At 33.2% G+C, this 20,856-nt stretch overlaps 1 protein-coding gene across 1 annotated transcript in view; it reads right to left on the bottom strand.

Moving 5' to 3' along the window:
- The window catches only part of GBE1 (1,4-alpha-glucan branching enzyme 1), a 266,610-nt gene that overhangs the window by 76,205 nt on the left and 169,549 nt on the right, over positions 1-20,856 (bottom strand). The window contains exons 8-10 of the mRNA XM_057696322.1: positions 10,726-10,841; positions 8,096-8,223; positions 3,786-3,884 (exon numbers count right to left, since the gene is read on the bottom strand). Coding sequence (XP_057552305.1) covers positions 3,786-3,884; positions 8,096-8,223; positions 10,726-10,841 — 343 coding nt within the window. The remainder of the gene's footprint in view (positions 1-3,785; positions 3,885-8,095; positions 8,224-10,725; positions 10,842-20,856) is intronic.

The raw sequence follows: 20,856 nt of genomic DNA, 5'->3' as shown, positions 1-20,856 counted from the left end.
GACACTAAGTTTGTGGTACTTAGATTTGTGGTACATCAGCAAGAATTTGAAGCTAATGTATAGACCTACACAAATACGTCCAATTAAGTTTGACTACTGTGTAAAAACAATTCAGTGGAAGTAGGACAGACTTTCCACAAATCATGCTGGAAGAGTTAGACATATATAGGCAAAAGAAAAACACAAAAAACCTTACACATTGATGGCACAAAAACTAACTCAAATGGACTATGGACTTAAATATAAAAGTAAAACTATAAAATGTTTAACAGAAAATATAGGAGAGTCACAGAATTCTTAGACTTGTCTAAGAAAGATACCTCTAAAAGGAAAAAAAATGATAAATTCGTCTTCATCAAATTTAAAGGAAACAAAGAACTTTTACTCCATGCAAGTCCACATAAAGAGGATGAAGAGCCAAGCAAAGACTGGGATAAAATATTTGTCAACCACATAGCTGACAAGAGTTGAATCTAGATATATAAAGAACTCTCAAAACTCCACAGTAAATAAATGATCCAATTAGAAAATGGTCAAAAGACATGAACAGACATTCCACCAAAGAGGATATACAGAAGGCAAATAAGCACACAAAAAGATGTTCATCCTCATAAACCATTAAGGAAAGGCAAATTAAACCCATAGTGAGATATCTCTGCACACCTGTTAGAATGACTAAAATAAAAAATAGTAACAAGCAAATGCTATTGTTCAAGGATATACAGAAACTGGATCTCTCCAGAGTTGCTGGTGGAAATGCAAAATGGTACAGCTACTCAGAAAAATAGTTTGGCAGTTTCTTAAGAAATTAACATCCAACCACTATATGACCCTGAAATTGTACTTTTGGGCATTTATACTAGAGTAATGAAAATTTATGGTCGTATAAAAAACTGTACACAATTGTTTATAGTAACTTTATTTACAATAGCCTAAACCTAGAAACAATCCTGATGTCTTTTAATGGTCGAATAATTAAACAAACTGTGATATATCCATTCCATGGAATACCATTCAACAATGAAAAAGAACATGCTGAAGCAGAGTCACAAGATGTAGAAAACAAACTTATGGTTACTAGGGGATAAGGGGGGGAGGGATAAATTGGGAGACTGGGATTGACATATACACACTACTATATATAAAACAGATAACTAATAAGATCCTACTGTATAGCACAGGGAACTCTACTCAATACTCTGTAATGGCCTATATGGGAAAAGAATCTAAAAAAAGAGTGGATATGTATACGTATAACTGATTCACATTGCTGTACACCTGAAATAAACATATCACTGTAAATCAACTATACGCCAATAAAAACTTTTTGTAAAAGTTGAAAAGGATGCAACCTGGATGAAATCCCCAGAGAATTCGACTGAATAAAAAATAGCAATTCCAAAAGGTTACATACTGTATGATTCCCTTTATATAACATTCTTGAAATGAAACAAATAGAAATGGAGATCAGATTCGTGGTGGCCATAAGTTAAGGAGTGATTGCGGGAAGAGGGAACTGGGTGTGACTATAAAGCCATCATTTGGGAAACTTGCAGTAGTGGAAGTGTTCTATAGCTTGACTACGTCCATGTCACTATTCCTGGCTGTGATACTGTATTACAGCTTTGCAAGATGCTACCATTGGGGAAAAATGGTTAAGAGTACATCAGATCTCACTGTATTATTTCTTACAACTGCAAGGAAATCTACAATTATCTTAATTTAAAGAGCATAATTAAAAATTATATATAAATAAAAATACCGGGTCCTCAATAAATATTTGGTAGAATTATAAATGAATGAATTCAATTAAATACCTATATTACCTTTACATGAACACTTCAGTTATTAGGTAATAAAAATGATCAAATAAAATCAAAGAAGATACAGCAAATTTGGCATATTTTAGATAGCAAATATTTGTTTAGTAAATGACTAAACTAATATGATATTCCAAACTACTGATTTTGAACTCTACAAGTAGAAAACGGTAAATAATTTGCTTCTGCACAACAAAAACATGAATGAAATTTAGCATTCTAACCTAACTCATACCCTACATGTAGATAAGAATGCATGCCACATATATTCTGAGTATAGTTGTCATTTCTATTAATACTCTTGTGTGTTTTACTGACTTAAAAGGGATGATAATCATTTATGAATTTTTTAAACACAGAAATTATAAAAGGAGAGGAAAATCACTGAGTTATTTTTTTAAATATTATTTTAACTTTCTCTTGTCTTATTAACTAAGGGGCCCACTTTGGTGATGCAAAAAGATGTTTAAATAATTATATAAAATAGAAGATGATATCTGTCTTCGGAGGCTTTACAACCTACAAAGACAAGATGGTCGTATGCCAAACAGAGGACAATACATTTTTTTCTATTTGTATGATATACTGCCTAATATAGTATCTGGAGCATACAAAGTACTGAAATGTTTAGTAAGTTAAATTTAAAAAAAAACAAAACTGCCATTATCACTCAGAGAAGGAAATATTCTACTGCGAGTCATGACTGGGAAATAATTCTTGGTTGATGTACACCTTTCAATACCTCTGAACCTGCCCAAAGGCTTTTCAGTGGGAGGTTAAAAAAGTAAGATTTGGCACTTGTGAGAGGAAAAAAGTCTGTGTGGAAGATTAAAAATAGTAAAAGATGGTGGGTGGATAAAGAACCTTCAACCAAGGAAAGACACTTGAAGCCACAGCATTTTTTCTAAGTAACAAATACAAAGCAACTTTCCCAGGTATTAAAGTTAAAACACACATTTGTTTGTTTCTTTGATTTCTAAGTCTTAATTGCCTCTGTAAAACACTTGCTTTTTGACCTGACAACGTCTAAAAAATCATTATAGATGGAGAAGCGGAAATTGTGCTGGTAGAGTTTTAATGTCACAGCTGTGCACTGCCCAAACTGCCTGGGGATACAGAAAAGACAACTAAGAGATGATTACAATAACCACTGCCTTCAGAGTAGGCTTTATGGTTTTTCTATGCAAAGCTCTTCTACCATTGTGATCTCATCACACCTGTTCCTGTCTGTACTAAAGGGCTTATTAGAAAGCAATGATTTTTTGATATATATCTGATCTTTATACATATTCAGCCTATGATTACAGACTTGGCCACTCAAAAATGTTTGATATCAAATCTAAGTCTATGTAACAACTTCAGTCTTTTAGACAAACATAAAATGAAACAAAATATAATCCAAACTACTTGAACTGTCATTAAATTTAATAAAATTATATTAGAAATTATATGCAAGGTGTCATGTACAATTATTCATTTCTAGTGCCTGACACTAAATGCTTTTAAACGCTAAGTGAAGGAATGGATAAATTCAAATCTGTTGAGAAGAAAACCATACTATGAAGCAAGTACTGGGAATTACGGAGTGATTTCTATATTAGTTGATGATTTGCAGGGAGAAATGGATGCTTTGATGAAGTTTAATGTGTCTTAAATATAGAACACTGAACTTTCATATAACTGCATTGATAATGCAAAATTTCATTTACACAGCTAACATTATATCAATCATATTTTTTCTGTGTCTGCATAATGCAAATGTGAATACTTTAAATTAGAACTTTTAGAAGTTTGAGGCACCTTATTAAGAAGCACAAAAATCAACACACTAATGAGAGAATTTAATACCTCAATTATAATATCTGTAACTAATGATCACAACTAAGAAATAAATCAAAGAAATAATAAATAAACCAACATAAATACATAGTATTCACAGGGAAAAAAATTTACATGAAACCTTACTTGGATCCATTTATCTGGAATTGCCATGGCTAATCGATAGTCAAAGCCACCCCCTCCCTGGGAAATTGGAGAACACAGAGCTGGCATTCCTGATACATCCTAAAATAAAGAGCATCAGCATTATTAGTACATATTGCTCAAATTTTTACTATATATTCTTCTGACAGTAAAATCCAGTCAATAAATACAAACAATAAATAGGTGCATATACTCTTGGAGAATTTTGGGAGCATAATTGTAAAAGTAGATAAAATTGTGATAGCATATCTCATTTCCCAATAAGATTTTGTGTAATGCTTTTCATTGCAGGACTTGGATCTCTTTTCCTTAGTGGCACATAGAGAACACCAAATAGTAAAAGTGTTATTGCTGAAACATAGTTTCTTACACTAATTTTTGAATACTATATTTATTAGCTACTACTCTCATCAAACATAAAAATACATGTGCCATATATCTGTTATTCTTCTTCTCTCTGTATACAGCACTGACAGAGTATATTTTGTGAGCACTTACCTTCTGATGAAATGGAAAGCAGAGTTAGCACACTAAGAGTGAAGCAATAAGATGGCTTTCACTATAGTCAGGTACACTTGGAAAGGGTCTTTGAGGTTATCTAGTGGCTCCTCTTCATTTAGAACAGAAATTGAGGCTTACTGAGGTGAAGGGATCACTAAAGATATGTTTCTCAATGGTAGAGCCAGGACTCAGACGTCTGGCCTTTTGACAAGGTCTTCCACGAGTCATGCCACCACTAGGTTAGTGGTAATTAAATAAATATACAAACGAATAAGTAAAAAGAAATGGTATAAGGACCCAGATGCAACAAAATACATTGCTACAACAACTGCGGTAAAATATGGAACAGGAACTAGCAATTCTAAACTCCACAGTACCTTTCAAATAAATTCTTTTCCTTTGCTCCACTTCTACAGACATTATCTTACTTAATCTACATTACTGTTTGCTTTGACCATCGTGTTTCCAAATGAAATTCCCCAGTTCCAGTCTCTCTTTACGCTAATTGCTGCCAGCCAGTCTGCTTATCACTGCCTGCAGTAGCTTTCAACAGCCAACAGAAAACTCAAATTCTTCAATTTAAGATACAATTAAACAATTATACTTTAAGCATTGACAGTATAATTTACTATTCGATTATCTGCTTCCTCACTCACTGTTAGAATGTAAGATCCATGGAGCAGGACTTTTGTTGTTGCTGTTGTTGTTCACTGACATATGCTAAGAATCTAGAATAGGAGAAGAGTACCTGGCACAAAGCAGCAACTCAGTAACTGTTTGCTGAGTGAATGCATGAAGGCACTGCCAAGGCTTTAAAGATAAATAAGACATAAGATTTTGAACTAGGACCTAAATAAACGCACACACACACATCATGAAATGACAACATGCTGTAGTTGTCTTAATTGTTAGCTGAAGTACACAGAAAGTGCAAGGAAGAGACCTACATCTTTCCATCATTATTTCTACTATTTCATTTCAAATATTCAATACATCATCCACTTTGAAATATTTACACTTCCCTGTGCTTGTCACAAGCTTTTCCACGTGTGTTATTGCCCCAATTCTCCACTGGATCATTATCCTTACTCTCTATGAAAGACTATCACATACTCTGAGCTCTCTCAAACTCTTCCCACAGAAAAGCTGGAAAAAAGAAACATACAACCTCTCTGGACTTCCAAAACAATGTATTAATTGTTTTCTAAGAGAAGAGAGGTACAATTAAATATAGTACATGGTGGAATACATCCATAAGAAAATATTCATCAATAATGTCTTATTTCTATATACTTCTTTATAGTTTTATAAAAGTGAAAAAAAGATGAATTAAAAAGGTGAAAAAGGATGAAAGGTTAACAGATAAGAAAACATTTTTTAAAAAGTTACATTTATCAAAATATGTCACATCTCCACAGATATGACAGGTATTCAGTTCAATTCCTTATAAACATTGGCTGAATATGTATTAAATATCAGGCACCTGTGTTAGGCACTGGAATTACAGACACAATGCCTTCCCGGGAGAGTTTTCATGAGACTGGTGATAACATGGCATTAAAGATCAAGGTAATTTTTCTCAAGAAAACAGTAAGCCACATTCTATATTTGGTCTACTGGTAGTTTTAGAAAATAGCTTGATAGGAAATAGAATCTGCTAAGAAAAATATTTGGGCACCAATTGGTCTTAACTCCTAAATCTGACTCCTAGAAGGCTGCCCCATTAATGCGTATGAGATATTTGTAGCTCTCTTTTGAAAGTGGAGTTAATGACTATTCTCTTAAAACCTTAAAAGAAAAAAAATAAGTAAATGTAATAGTCACTAAAATAAATATACTTTAAATATAAAGAAGTTAGTACTCACTGACATAGGATATTAAAATGATCATTTATGTTTCAAGTGAAGTTAAAATAGTTTTAATTCTTTAATATCTAAAGATTACTTATGACTACTCCAGAGGGGGGGAAGCTTCAGTCGTCAAAAAATATTTTTAATTATTACAGCAAATATAAGCATGTGTAATGGTAGATATATTCCAGAAAAAAAGATTTCAATTTTAATAACTATCATTATAAATAAATTCAGATTTCTACTACAGGAAATATATGACATTGCATTACTTATTCGTTACACCACATTCCTTTCTTTAAAAAAAAGTTCATGAGGATCAATGCCACATTTTGAAGAGACTCCCACTAGACAGAAAAGTGATGTATTGAAATTGAAGTAGTTTTCAATTTAAGCAGAATAAATTGAAGACACATCTTGTTTTAAAAAAATCTAAAACCAAGTAATATCAAGTAGGCTAAAGTCTCAAAGTTTCATTGGTAGAAACACTGATAATCAGACAAGAGCTCCCTAGATGATGAAACTATTTTATTCGAAATGAACGGAAAGATCAATGTAACAATTTTAAGTTTCATGTATTAACTAATTGCTTCTTTTTCTTCAGTACCCACTTTTGATTTGTGCTGTCATTAATTGTTTGTAGTAATTTGTCTTACATAATATCTGTGCTTCAAATTGCCATAAATATAATTGACAAATATTAACCTTTTTGATGTTTGACAGATAAAATTAAAATATATAAAAGACAAAAAAAAAGTTTAAAATATACTCTGAAATTAAAAAATATTCAGCACAGAAAGTATTAGCACAAGTATTAGAAAGACTTATAAGTTATGACCAAATATCGGTAGGAAGAGATTGTGAAACAGTACAGGGTATCAAAATGACATTGTAATTGTGCGGTTTTTAAACTTTATATGAAAATTTACTCCAGGAATTTAGGATCCATTGCTCTATCCCTAGAAGATATTTAGAAGACAAAAGGCCCAAATAGAGTAACTCTTGTCAAGCCAGAGATAAACCAGGAAATCATATCACCTAGTTTGAGATTTGGAATATTGAGAAATGATATATAGAAAAAGGGCTCTACAAATAACAAATACTACAGGAAGGAGACTGTCACTACTGCATTTCATTCCAGTGAACTAAATGCCAACACTGTGAAAATACACCTGAATTCTGACTCTTTCAATGATAATCTTACTATTTTTATATGCCAACCACTACACCTTGTATAGAACAGTTTTAACACACTGAATTCAATTTTAATAATAATTCCTAGTTTGAGGACTCACAAAACCAGAGGGATTTTGGTACTAAATCTAAATTAGCATAAGCATTTAACAAACTTCTTAATTTATCAAATTTATCACCAAGAGGGGAATTGTCAATTATGCATATACCGAATTATATCATTACCGTGCAGCTTTGGGACAGTTAATCATGAACCTTCAGTAATCATGAATAACTAGTGAACATTTGGCAATCCGAGAGCAATAACATAAACAAGAAAGGTAATCGCATCAGAACAAGAGAGGGTTCAGAGAAGCTTGCAGGCAGTGATCCATGCCATCTCTGATGATTAAACCAGAAAAGAAAAAAGAAAATTAGACAGACGCATATTAATATTCAATCCTTTTCTGTGCTGAAGGTCTCATGGCAAAAGGACCTGTCCACTGATTAGGATATTTTACTTTCTAACCACTGGCATTTTCTTTTCTAACAATGGAAAAATGACAAGTAATTAGGGTACACTATATCCTAATAGGAAAACAGTGAATTCTGAATAATGTGTCACCCATACAGTGTAGCTGCACTATAGTCAGGGTATAATTTCACTTATGCAATTACTGACAACATAGAGATTATTCAAATATTGTATGCTGACAAAATGTTCTATCTTAAAGGAGGGTCAGAGGGTAGAGATCATTGTAGCTTTACCTCAGCTATTGTTATAGAATCTGGATACAGCGTGTGAACCAAATGATTTGCCAACATGATATAAGTCAAAGCTTCTTCATCTACATGTAGTCCAAAATACTCATGGTAATCACCTGAAAAACTCTGACCTGGAGAACAGAAAATCAATATGGATACATTATGCGATCATGCAAGTCTTAACTCTGCACAAATACCCCTACCGATGAGTTGGTTGATACCAGTTCTGCTATAATAACAAAGTGTAATGAGCTTCCATTCCATATAATGTTATCAGCAACTATATGACTTAACTTACAAAAAATACTCCATATCTACACTCAAAAGTTCAGACAGTCCTGCAATTCAATTTTTGTTTTACAAAAGCAAACAAAAACACCAATTTAAAATTTTAATTTAATTTGAACTGAATTTTACAGCAGAAAAATAAAGTAAAATGATACCAGAGATTTATATATTTTGATTTTTAGCTATCTTTTTTGTCACACTAAGAGCTCTTAGTGTTAGCTAGCTCCTATTCCGTCCCTCTGAAGAAAAGCAAACATGAAAATCATCAGAAAATTGAGACAATGTTCATATCATTTTAAATATGGCTACAATGTATGCAGTATGGATTTCCCATAATGACAAAAACAGTTTAAAAATCCCTCAACTTCTTTCTACCTCCTCTTGCCCCACCTTCTGATTTTGATTGCTTACAGTATATTTCACTTATTGGTATTATACAATTTACTTTCTATTCCTTCAGTCATTTACTCATGTTTAATTAAATCTAATTAGTGTTCAACGCCTGCGTTTTTCCCCCCTGATTTTCTATATCTAAGTTCTTTATTTTAACTCCTTTTTTTCAGTTTGCTGGATTCCATCACTGAAGGATATTTATGAAAGCTTTATTCTTCAAGTTCTTCCAAATTTTTCCCTCAATGGCAATTCAACTATCCAATTCTCAGGTCACACTTTCTTTCCTTAAGAATTCTGTAGACATTGCTGTGGTGACAGAGTAGGTCGAGCCCAGCAATTTTTTTTTAAATCCCTGCATGCAAATTGCTTTTTCTTCTAGATATCATCTGATGAATTTCCCTTTATCACGGAAATTTATAAATTAAACACTCTGTGCCTTGATGTTAATTGTGTTATCTCAATTTTCTCTGGTATAATATGTACTCTTTTGCTGTGCAGTTTCAGTGTTTGTTTTTATCCTCATCTCAAAGTGGGAAAACATGCTAAGTAATTCAGAATGTTTTTCTTTACCGTTTCTTGGGCTCTCTACCCATAAAAAGCGTATCCCATATCCATAGACTTCAGTCATTTCCTCAACTCCACAATTCCTTGGAAAACACCTAGCCCTCAGCAGAGGAAGGTTCTGCAGGGGCATGTAGGTGCTTTAAACTAGCAGAGAGTATTTCTTGAATTTTGTCATGCTTGCCTTTTTCATCCCCTAAGTTAGCTTCTCTCCAAAGTGGAAGATATCAGTGAAACCTGTCATTTTTTTTTTTAATTCTATTTTATTTATTTATTTATTATTTTTTGGGGGGTACACCAAGTTCAATCATCTGTTTTTATACACATATCCCCATATTCCCTCCCTTCCTTGACTCCCCCCTCCTCGAGTCCCATCCACCCTCCCCGCCCCAGTCCTCTAAGGCATCTTCCATCCTCAAGTTGGACTCCCTTTGTTATACAACAACTTCCCACTGACTATCTATTTTACAGTTGGTAGTATATATATGTCTGTGCTACTCTCTCGCTTCATCTCAGCTTCCCCTTCACCCCCTTCCCCCCCAAACCTCGAGTTCTCCAGTCCATTCTCTGTATCTGCGTCCTTGTTCTTGTCCCTGAGTTCATCAGTACCATTTTTAGATGTCATGTTTTATATATTCCACTTCTCCCCTAGGAATGTTTCATGGGGGCAGCATGATGATTAAGAGCAGATAACACCACACTCTGAATGTAGCATCTTTCCTTCGCAGCCACTTTTTGATTTATACTCTAAGGTCCCTTTTTTGGATTGGTTGTTGGCCAGTAAATATTTGGTTACTAAAAAAATAATAATTGTTCACCATGTTATGTATTGAAGGATTAGGATTCTGTGATCCCATTTCTTTGTACAACTTTTAAACTGAAGATCTCTGATCTACATTTTTAATTACAAATTAATTTATAATTCAATTTTAACTGAGCACATCTGTATTTAAAAGATACACATTTTCTTCAATGTTTAATATGCAAAGGAACCCATACATTAACAAATGTTCTCATTTATTACTTTTGTTAATTATTTTTCATTACAACTGCCATCATGTTCACAGCCTGAGGGTGCTATAATAAACGGTATTCTTAAAAAATTTTTTTAAAGAATGTTACCTATTAAGGATAGCATATTATTAAGTAGATATATTTCAAAGAAAATCATCATCTTTTATTTACTTATAAAATGTATTTATACCCAATCTCTTGCCAAAAAGGGATCAGAAGTGACTAGAGAAAAGACATACACAATGGAACTAATAAAAATCAACCCAACAATAATGGTTATTGGAGCAACTTAACTGAACCCCAAGCCTGGTTGTAATCTTCCACTAAAACATAAAATAAAATCATTCACTACATCTGTAACCTATCAGGTTACCTACCTATTCCATGGTGATGATAGAGCATGGATGTAACACCATCAAAACGAAATCCATCAAAGCCATATTCTTCCAACCACCACCTTATGTTTGACAGAAGAAATCTTAAAACTTCCCAGCTAAAATGTTAGACAAACATATATTTAAGCATAACGCATATAGTGTTTTCCTTAATTGTTACACATCCTTTGCTAAGACTAATAGTTAAAATCAAAATCTCTATCTTAGGAATCATGATGTTCAAAGAAATATATAAACACCAGAAAACTACTAACATTTACCTCATTTGTTTGATGAAATTCATTCTAAAAGGAAAATTTGTTAAATTTCTTTAGGTGTAAAATCACTCAATATCTGAGAAAAGACGAAGAAAAAAATGTGTCAGTCTGGTCCAAAGTGCAGGAACTCTGCCTTGTTCGATGCGCTGTCCTCAGCAAACACACAGTGAGTACTTCATAGTACAGGTTACCAAAAAAAAAAGTCTGTTACTTATCTCTGAATTTTCATCAAGATTTTTCATGTAATATAACCACATTTACATAGTCTCTCCTTTTAAAAATGTAATTACATTATCAGTAGAAAACTGCCTTCAGCCTTCAGTGTTTGCTTAAAATATTTCCTTATTCTACAGTTTCAAACAGATATAGTTCAGAATAAAAAGTAAAAGAAAAAAAAAACTTTTGAAATCAACCATATGATAAGCAACATTACACCTACTAGACTTATTTTGTGAGGGTAAAAGAAAGAGACCTAATTACTAGAAAATATATGTTTAATAAAGTAAAAAGTTCTACAAGTTAAAGAGTCCTATATCCATAAAAACAGAAAGAAAACAAAGAACAGTTATAATTCAATTAAAAACACCACACGAAACAAGCCTATTTTGGACAATTGAAAAGAGGGCATCATCAATTAGCATTTTTTTTAGTCATGGAGTTATGGTTGAGTTCTCTATCTCATTATAACTATGGTTTTAAGACTTTAATACCTCATTTAGTTTAATGACAAAGCAGTAATAGTGTACATAATTCCTTAACCCATTTGAAATCTATGTATTTTTTTTAACCTTCCATATATTAAAGAGCAATCTGACATAGTGAAGATTAAGTCATCACAATCAACTCCAGAATTGTAAATCTAAACTTTGGGGAAAGATGAGTGTTGCTGGTAATTAACTGCCTTAAATAAGTTACTTTGAGTTTTGAAAACTTATTCAAAATTAAAAAAAGAAATGAAAAAATAGAAATCCAAGCAATCCAGTAGATAAGAAAGGGAGTCAGAAGGTTCTAGATTGCTAGGTCCAAGCCATGACGAAGGTAGAATTTGCTAATGTTTCTATTAATGCATATTCATTTAGGGTTTAAATAAAACAAAATTGTGTTTAACAAAAAGAAATGAATAGATCAACATTGCTCCATTTTGTATAGGAATTTCTAATATCTATATTTTTGATTTTTTTTAATTAATAAACTTTTTTTTTAACAGCACTTTTGGTTTCACTGCAAAATTGAAAGGAAGCATGTCCATACTTTTTTAAACGAGTTTGCTATATGAGTATTTCAGAAAGAAGACATGAATAAATTTGCATATCAATAACCCTTCCTAAATAATGTTTTGAGAAGGACACACTTTTCTAATTTGTCCATTTGATTGGTAATGTATATTTTACTTCTAAAAGGTAAATCAAAAGTTATTTTTAGCCCAAAAGACCTCAGAGTAGGAATAAAACCTGTTTAAACACTAAATCTCTTGGGTTGATGTATGAAGATATGAATACATAAGCCAGAGATCACAGACTGCCCCGGGTCTGATCTGACACACACTACTGTTTTGTTTATCTTGCAGAGGACAGTTGACCCTTGAACAACATGGGTCTGAACTGCACAGGTCTGCTTATATTTTTTTCAATAAATATATCATCTCTCTGTATTCTCAGATTTTGCATCCTTGGCTACAGAGGGACCATTGTATTCATTGTACTACACCATTTTATATAAGGGACTTGAGCCTCTGTAGATTTTGGTATAAGGTGGGGCTCCTGGAACCAATCCCCAGCAGATACTGTGGGACAACTGTACTTTAAATTTTTCAGTTTGAATTTCTGAAGATGGAACGTGTACTTTCTGGTTCCTCCCTGTCCTACCACGCCACATTCTCATACCAACCCTACTGACTCATTTATATCACCAGCTTGGGCTGGTGGACATTTGCTACCAATTTCTAACTTAAATGTCATGGATTAAATGTTTTCCAAGTAGACACATTCAAATGTGGAAATTGTGTTCTAATATCTACAAAGATAAAATAGAAGAAAAAAAGCCAATGATATTGCAATTCTATGTAAAGCAGAAAAGGAGGTGATGTGAATTTAATAATTAAAAAGAAAGTACTGCCCAATATCACATAGTTGATTAACGGCAGAGTTACTAAACATCCTACTAAATTTTATTACCACAATATTTAGTCTACCCTCTTCCTGACCAAAAGGAGTTATAAAACTGCATTTAACATACTTGGCTGTAACTCTGCGAGTAGACAGATTCTTGGTATAAATAAGAGAAAAAGAATTTCCTGTGATAATCAGAAAAGAAACAATAATGAAAATGGAGCATCTAATTTAAAATTTCAAATGGGTCAAAAAATACTAAATTCTATTTAGACCTCTAAAATGCTCCTAACTTGAAACAATGTCTAAACAATACAAAACTCCTAAAAAAAAAAAAAAATCACCACAAGATTAAACTAGAAATAAATGAAATTTGTAGTGCTTTCAAAATAATCTATTTTATTATATTTTATGAATATATAAATCATTAATAAAACATAAAATAGATGTGTTGCCTGTAGAGACAGAAAAGAAAAGAGATTGAGTTGACCCTTGAACAATAAAAAGGTTTGAACTGCGTGGGTCCACTGATGTGTGGATTTTTTTCAATAAATATAATATCTGTATTTTCATTTTACACATCTGTAAATTAACAAAGTGTGGAGAAAAGTTTGTGGTCAAGCTTTTAGAGATCACAGGATGTGGGATCAAAAGAATTATAGTTTGAGTCCTGATTCTAATCCAAACTGTTGCAGCTTTCCTGTCCCTGAGTGAGTCATTTATCAATTCCTTTGTTTTTGAGGCAGAGATAGCAGATGTGGATTTCAACTACACAGGGGTAGGTACACCTAAACACCATTCTGTTCAGTGGTCAACTGGACACACAATTTTACGGGACAGTAAACTATCTAGAAAGAAACAAATTCTAGAGCGTTTTGTTTTTTAACAAAATTTCGGGAAATACATTCAGGAAGAAAATCAGATCTAAAATTTTAAAGTTAGTAGCAGCAAATGGAAAGTAAAATTAAAAGAGTTAGTTTCTCATTATATATACATATTTTCTAAAACTAGATTATAAAAAAGAGTTAGGTTAAAAAAAAAACTGATCTTAAGGTTAACATTTGATAAATAATTAGCCTTGGCTGTTCAAGAAAAAATAAACTACCACTGCAGGATACAGGGGGAAAAACAGACATACTTATGTTCCCAACATTTCAGTAGTCCAAGTTTTGTTTTCGTCATCTTAGCATGATAAATCCAGACAGACTAATTCACTCTGTAAGCTCAGTGTCCTAATAAAACTAATTTTAAAATACAGATAGCTTGTGCTTGGATCACAAAATCAGGGCTTTCGAGACCTAACAAGACAGAGAACCAGGAAGACTGAGATCTGTCTTTAAATAACCAGACTATGCACGTGAGTACTTGCAATGGCTACAATCCAGAACTCAAAGCTGAAAAAGAGCAGGTTAGAGAGTGTTTACAGTATCACCGGAATAAAGATGTAGCTTCCTTTTTTCTTTTTCTTACACTATGTAAACATCCAACTTAATGTTGACAATGTATTTATAATAATTATCATATCAATATACTTATCCCAGGCCAATGAACTCAAATTACAAGAGGAAAATTGTGCTGGGAGTCCTCCAGATAATCTCCAGACTTAATAATTCATTAGGAAGACCTACGGCACATAGTTGTGCTCATGGCTAAGACTTGTTACATACAGTAAAAGGATAAAAAGCAAAACTGGCAAAGGGAAAGGTTCATGGGGCAAAGTTCAAAGGAGTCTAGGTGTACTTCCAAGAGTCCTCCTCTCCTGATGGAGCCACACTTAATTCCTCTGACAAAACTGTCATGACACTTGCGAAATGTCGTCTATGAGGGAAGCTCATTAGAGATTCAGTTCTCAGCAATTTTATTGGGGGCTGGTGAAATCTTAAATATATGTTAAAAATCTAAATATAAAGGACCTACAGCTGAGGTACTGTTTTGCACCCTACCTTCCAGCAGTCACATGGACAATGAAATTATTAAGCTTATACATGAATTAAATAGTTCACTGAATCTATTCAATAAGATTTGCCTGTTAAATACAACACCAGAACACGCTTAAGGAATATATATATCAGTGAAAATATAGATTTCTGAAAGATGTCTATTACTATTTCTACTATCATAAATTTCAAATTCAGCATCCATAAATTGCATTTTTCCATCTTTGAGAGGGCTGAGAAGAGTTATGATGTATTCCAAATTATGACTGAATTACAAATATTACTCAATGTGCTCTGTAGTAATAAATGAACTGAATCATCTCAACTGAATGGTTTGCCTTGAGTCAAAGTAGGAAAATGTCTGGCAAAGGGTACAATAAAAAAGGCAATTTACTTTTTCTACTTCAAAATGTCATCAGACAGCCCATAACACAGTTGATATATCCAGTTGATTAGAGTCCCATAAAAATATAAAGCAGAATTTAAGAGCACAGTTTTACTCTGGTGTGTTACAGCAGACAGGGTGGGGCTTTGATTTTAAGATTATTCCATTGACACAAGGGTTTTAAAGTCTATCCTCTGATGATTAGTGATGTTGAGCATCTTTTCATGTGTGTGTTGGCCATCTGTATGTCTTCTTTGGAGAAATGTCTATTTAGGTCTTCTGCCCATTTGTGGATTGGGTTATTTGCTTTTTTGGTATTAAGCTTCATGAGCTGCTTGTATATTTTGGAGGTTAATCCTTTGTCCGTTGTTTCATAGGCAACTATTTTTTCCCATTCTGAGGGTTGCCTTTTAGTCTTGTTTATGGTTTCTTTTACTGTGCAAAAGCTTGAAATGCAAGTCAAAGCCACAATGAGGTATCACCTCACACCAATCAGAATGGCCATCATCACAAAATCTGGAAACCACAAATGTTGGAGAGGGTGTGGAGAAAAGGGAACTCTCCTGCACTGTTGGTGGGAATGTAAGTTGGTACAGCCACTATGGAAAACAATTTGGAGGTTCCTTAAAAAACTACAAATAGAACTACCATATGATCCAGTAATCCCACTCCTGGGCATATACCCAAAGAAAACCATAATCCCAAAAGAAACTTGTACCATCATGTTTATTGCAGCACTCTTTACAATAGCCAGGACATGGAAGCAACCGAAATGCCCATCAACAAATGAATGGATACAGAAGATGTGGCATATATACACAATGGAATATTACTCAGCTATAAAAAGGGATGAGATGGAGCTATATGTAATGAGGTGGATAGAACTACAATCTGTCATACAAAGTGAAGTAAGTCAGAAAGAGAAGGACAAATATTGTATGCTAACTCACATACACGGAATCTAAAAATGGTACTGGTGAACTCAGTGACAAGAACAAGGATGCAGATACAGAGAATGGACTGGAGAACTCGAGGTGTGGGAGGGGGCGGGGGGTGAAGGGGAAACTGAGACGAAGCGAGAGAGTAGCACAGACATATATATACTACCAACTGTAAAATAGTCAGTGGGAAGTTGTTGTATAACAAAGGGAGTCCAACTTGAGGATGGAAGATGCCTTAGAGGACTGGGGCGGGGAGGGTGGGGGGGACTCGAGGGGCGGGGAGTCAAGGAAGGGAGGGAATACGGGGATATGTATATAAAAACAGATGATTGAACCTGGTGTACCCCCCCCAAAAAAATAATAAAAAAAATAAAAAATAAAAAAATAAATAAAAATAAAGTCTATCCTTAGAAAAGCCTAGTTTCCAAACAATTGGAGTTAGATGCTAGCTTTTAAAAGGTGGTGCTGGGGCTTCCCTGGTGACACAGTGGTTAAGAATCCAACTGCCAACACAGGGGACATGGGTTCGATCCCTGGTCCGGGAAGATCCCACATGGTGTGGTGCAACTACGCCCATGTACCACAACTATTGAGCCCACATGGCACAACTACTGAAGCCCACGCACCTAGAGCCTGTGCTCCACAACAAGAGAAGCCACCACAATAAGAAGCCTGCGCACTGAAATGAAGAGTAGCCCCCGCTCTCCCCAACTACAGAAAGCCCGTGCACAGCAATGAAGACCCAACGCAGCCAATAAATAAATAGTAAAATTAAAAAAAAATTTTTAAAAGGTGATGCTAACAAATATATACTTAGGAGCCAGCTTGAATGAATTTGAAAAGTAACCTATTTTAGTTATTAGCTTTCTATCTTAAACCAATTAACACATAAATTATAAACAAATACTATGTCATCTATACTGCCTAAGATCAATTGATTAGCTTACTCATATTTTATGAAGCAAAACCAAATCCCTAAAATCCAGAAAACGATAATGAAATGCAGCTGACTTTCCTGTGAATCAAAAACCACTAAAAATGTTTAAATCACAGATGTCTGATATAGAAATTGAATACATCAATGGATAATATATACATTCAAGGATTCCTGGCAATCAAAATAATCAGAATTCTTATTGGTTTGGATGTCTGAAATATTCAACCTGTAATCAAGTTATGAGGATTTATTAAGAAAATTTTGTCACACACATAATTCCAATATTAAGGTTTTTAGGAAATATCCCTAAAATCAAAAACCATTGATTGTCTCACATTTTGCCAATGAACTTTATAATGAAATAAAATATAGTCAAACTTTCTTGGCAAGCAAATACAATCAAATGTAACAACATTCATTAGATGAAGTTACATTTTCTAACTCAAAACTATTTGCCTAATGTTGTATTTATTTGTGGTCCTAAGTAACTTCTAGGATTTTCAAAATCAGCAACTTAGTCCACTGGATGTTACTAACCCTACTAATATTGTATTCTAATACACAGGAGACATTATTAAGCAGTGGCCAAATATCAAAAATATGAAGAAAAATTATGTTATTCTTAGCTATTACAGAGTCTTTGAAGCTAAATGGCTATTAAAATGTACATTATAAAACCATAAAGCAAAAGTTACATGTTTTGATCTGGGTATTTCAACTGGGGTAACAGATTGACCTTGAACAAAGAAAGCACTCGGAGATTTTTTTCTTTTATAGAAAAGGTATGGCATGTCAAATAGAAGGATAGAATCTTAAATCACAATGAAAATAACATTGCTTTTAAAGGAAGATATTCTAAAATGTCATCACTGAAAAGCAAGAAATATCTTACTACCTACTCTATTTTTAAAAATTAAAACAAAAATCTATCAGTATAATTTTAATTAAAGTAGCCAATCACGGGAAAATGCTATATTTTTGATTTTTACTTTGTCAACAGAAATTATACTGTCAGTCAACTGGAATTGACTGAGAAAAATTTTAAAAGATCACAGTACAAAAAGTGATTATTCATATCTGATACAACATAACAGTACCATCTATAATAAAATGTGTCTGGGTCTTCAGACACAGAATTATATTGAGGCTATATATTAATTTCAAATAAAATTAGGTAGTAAGAAGCACACGACTCTAATGAGACAAAGCATTAATTCAACTACTAAAAATCTGTAATAATATAAATTTCAGAACATGCGTTTTTATTATAAAATATGACTTTGAAGTTTTCTTTTCAACTTCACATTTTTTTATTTCACCCTGCACAACTTTATTTTATTTAAATTAATATACTGTTTAATCATATTATATCCACTGAGCCCTGGTTATCTACATTCATTATTACAATAAAACATTTTCTTTCCCTTAAGGCCTAAACTGTACTTAGCTTACTAAATATTGAATTAAAATTACCTCCATTTATATTATCTATAAGTCTAATCAGGTATTCTCTAGGAAATACGTAAGAAAGGATAGCATATTGTACTTTTATATGCTAAATGCTTCCAATTATACTTTCACTAAAAAGAAAAAAAAATTCGACTTGAGAAATTTTCAAGTCTCTCTTTACTCTAAATTTATATTCTTTACAAGCTTCAGTACATGCTCAAGTAAGATGAGAAAAAGGCAAACTTCAAGGGGAGTGTGTTTGTACCCGTGTATGTGTGTGCATGGGGGGACGGGTATGGAGTGAGAAGGGACCAGCAGTGAAAGCAAAAGTGAAAGTTTTTCAGTCTGATACAAAAAAAAAAGAGAGAAAAATCTAAAGTAACTAATAACCCACTCTGATAATGATTACCCTTAGTGGTTAAGAAATTAATAAATTTTCATATTATTTATTTTTAAATTCATTTCTATATCTTTGCTTTCTCAGAAATATTGTTACCAAAGGTGATTTTTCAAAGCATTAGAGCTTATAAAATATACCATTAAAATCTGGACAAAACTTAGAAATATCTTTTTCAAAGTAGAGGGCCCAAAAAGCTGAGAGCAACTCAATGTCCAGAAAGCAGAAAGCCAAGCTAAATCATTCCCTGTAATGAAACATAGGGGAGGTACTATGTGAAATTTATTACATATCTCCTCTGAACAAGGCATTACTCTTCTCCAGAATAAATCACTATAGGTTAGTTAATTACGTATACATACATATAGGTATACAAATACACATCCATCTTTTTCAAACAAGGTTAAAAATTCTCCCTCACCTATAGAATGAAGACAATTATTGCTCCAGATCAAAACCCTCAGTGACTTAAACATATATAGATATACATTATTGGCAAATATTAAACTATAATTGGTAATCAGCTTTTAAAAGCATATTTTAATGGTAAAAGTTTGGAAATATTAACTAATTACATATTTCTCCTTTCTTAATTTTTCCCTTTTGATTTATGTCTTAACAGAGTCACTGTGATATTTAAGTAAACTATTATTATATTTCTATTGTATAAGAATACATTCATAAACTTGATAACTTTCCATCATCTTATAAAAATTTTTAATTAGATATATAATGATTATTTACTTATATTTAGCCAGCTTCATTTCAAAAGCCTGACTGGAGGCAACTTAAAGATAAATATCAATACATCTAAACAGCATCAAAAATAAATGAGAAAACTACAGGTTAAGGAGAACAAAGATCTGTAGATAAACAAGTATAAAGCATCTGGGAATTAATTCTCTTTTATAGCCCAAAATAATTATGATTTTATAGACTATATGGACAAGAGGATTTTCCTTGACTATCACCCCTAAATTATGAATATTTTAAGACAACATTCAAGAAAAATACTACTAAAATTTATATAAAGTTATAAATATTTAGAATACTAAGGTAGTTGCAATGCAACAATGTGCTCTGAGACCAAAACTGGATAAGCACTCCGAGGAGGAGATGAGCTGGGAAACACCAGTTGCATAGGGATAGAGATGAGGCAAGGTGAAAAAAAGAGGCGCCTCGTTCATCAGGAGACGGTGTGTGCATGCATGCGTGCGTGCGTGCATGAGTGCCTGTGTGTGTGTGTGTGTGTGTGTGTGTGTGTGTGTGTGTGTGTGTGTGTGTGTGTGTGTTCTGGGGGTGGGAAATTGAGGACAACTGTATGGGAAGCTGGTATTAATCATATTTAAATTTCAAATATCACTTCTTCAGCAGTTTTCAAATTCGCACTAACCTTGCTAAATACTATATAGTTCTTTAATGTCTACTTGTACACATTCCTACAAACAAAGGGAGTTAGCATTTAGTGGGCTGAGCAGAATAGAATAGAATGGAGAATACAGATGTTATACAGAAGAGGAAAAGAAATTCAAATTCACTGAGTGTCTACTGGCTTCTAGACCTCACATATTACATAGTCTCACTTAACAAGCCTGCAATATCAAGTGTGTTCCATGGTTGGAAAATCTGAGATTTTAAAAAGTTAAATAAAATGCTCAGTCACTCAGCTAATAGGTATAGGTGGAACTCAACCTTTTGGGTC

Source organism: Hippopotamus amphibius, chromosome 10, assembly GCF_030028045.1.
Source record: "Hippopotamus amphibius kiboko isolate mHipAmp2 chromosome 10, mHipAmp2.hap2, whole genome shotgun sequence".
NCBI classification, from domain to species: Eukaryota; Metazoa; Chordata; class Mammalia; order Artiodactyla; family Hippopotamidae; genus Hippopotamus; species Hippopotamus amphibius.
Note: the sequence above shows the minus strand (reverse complement) of the source record. Positions and strands in the feature narration are given on the sequence as shown.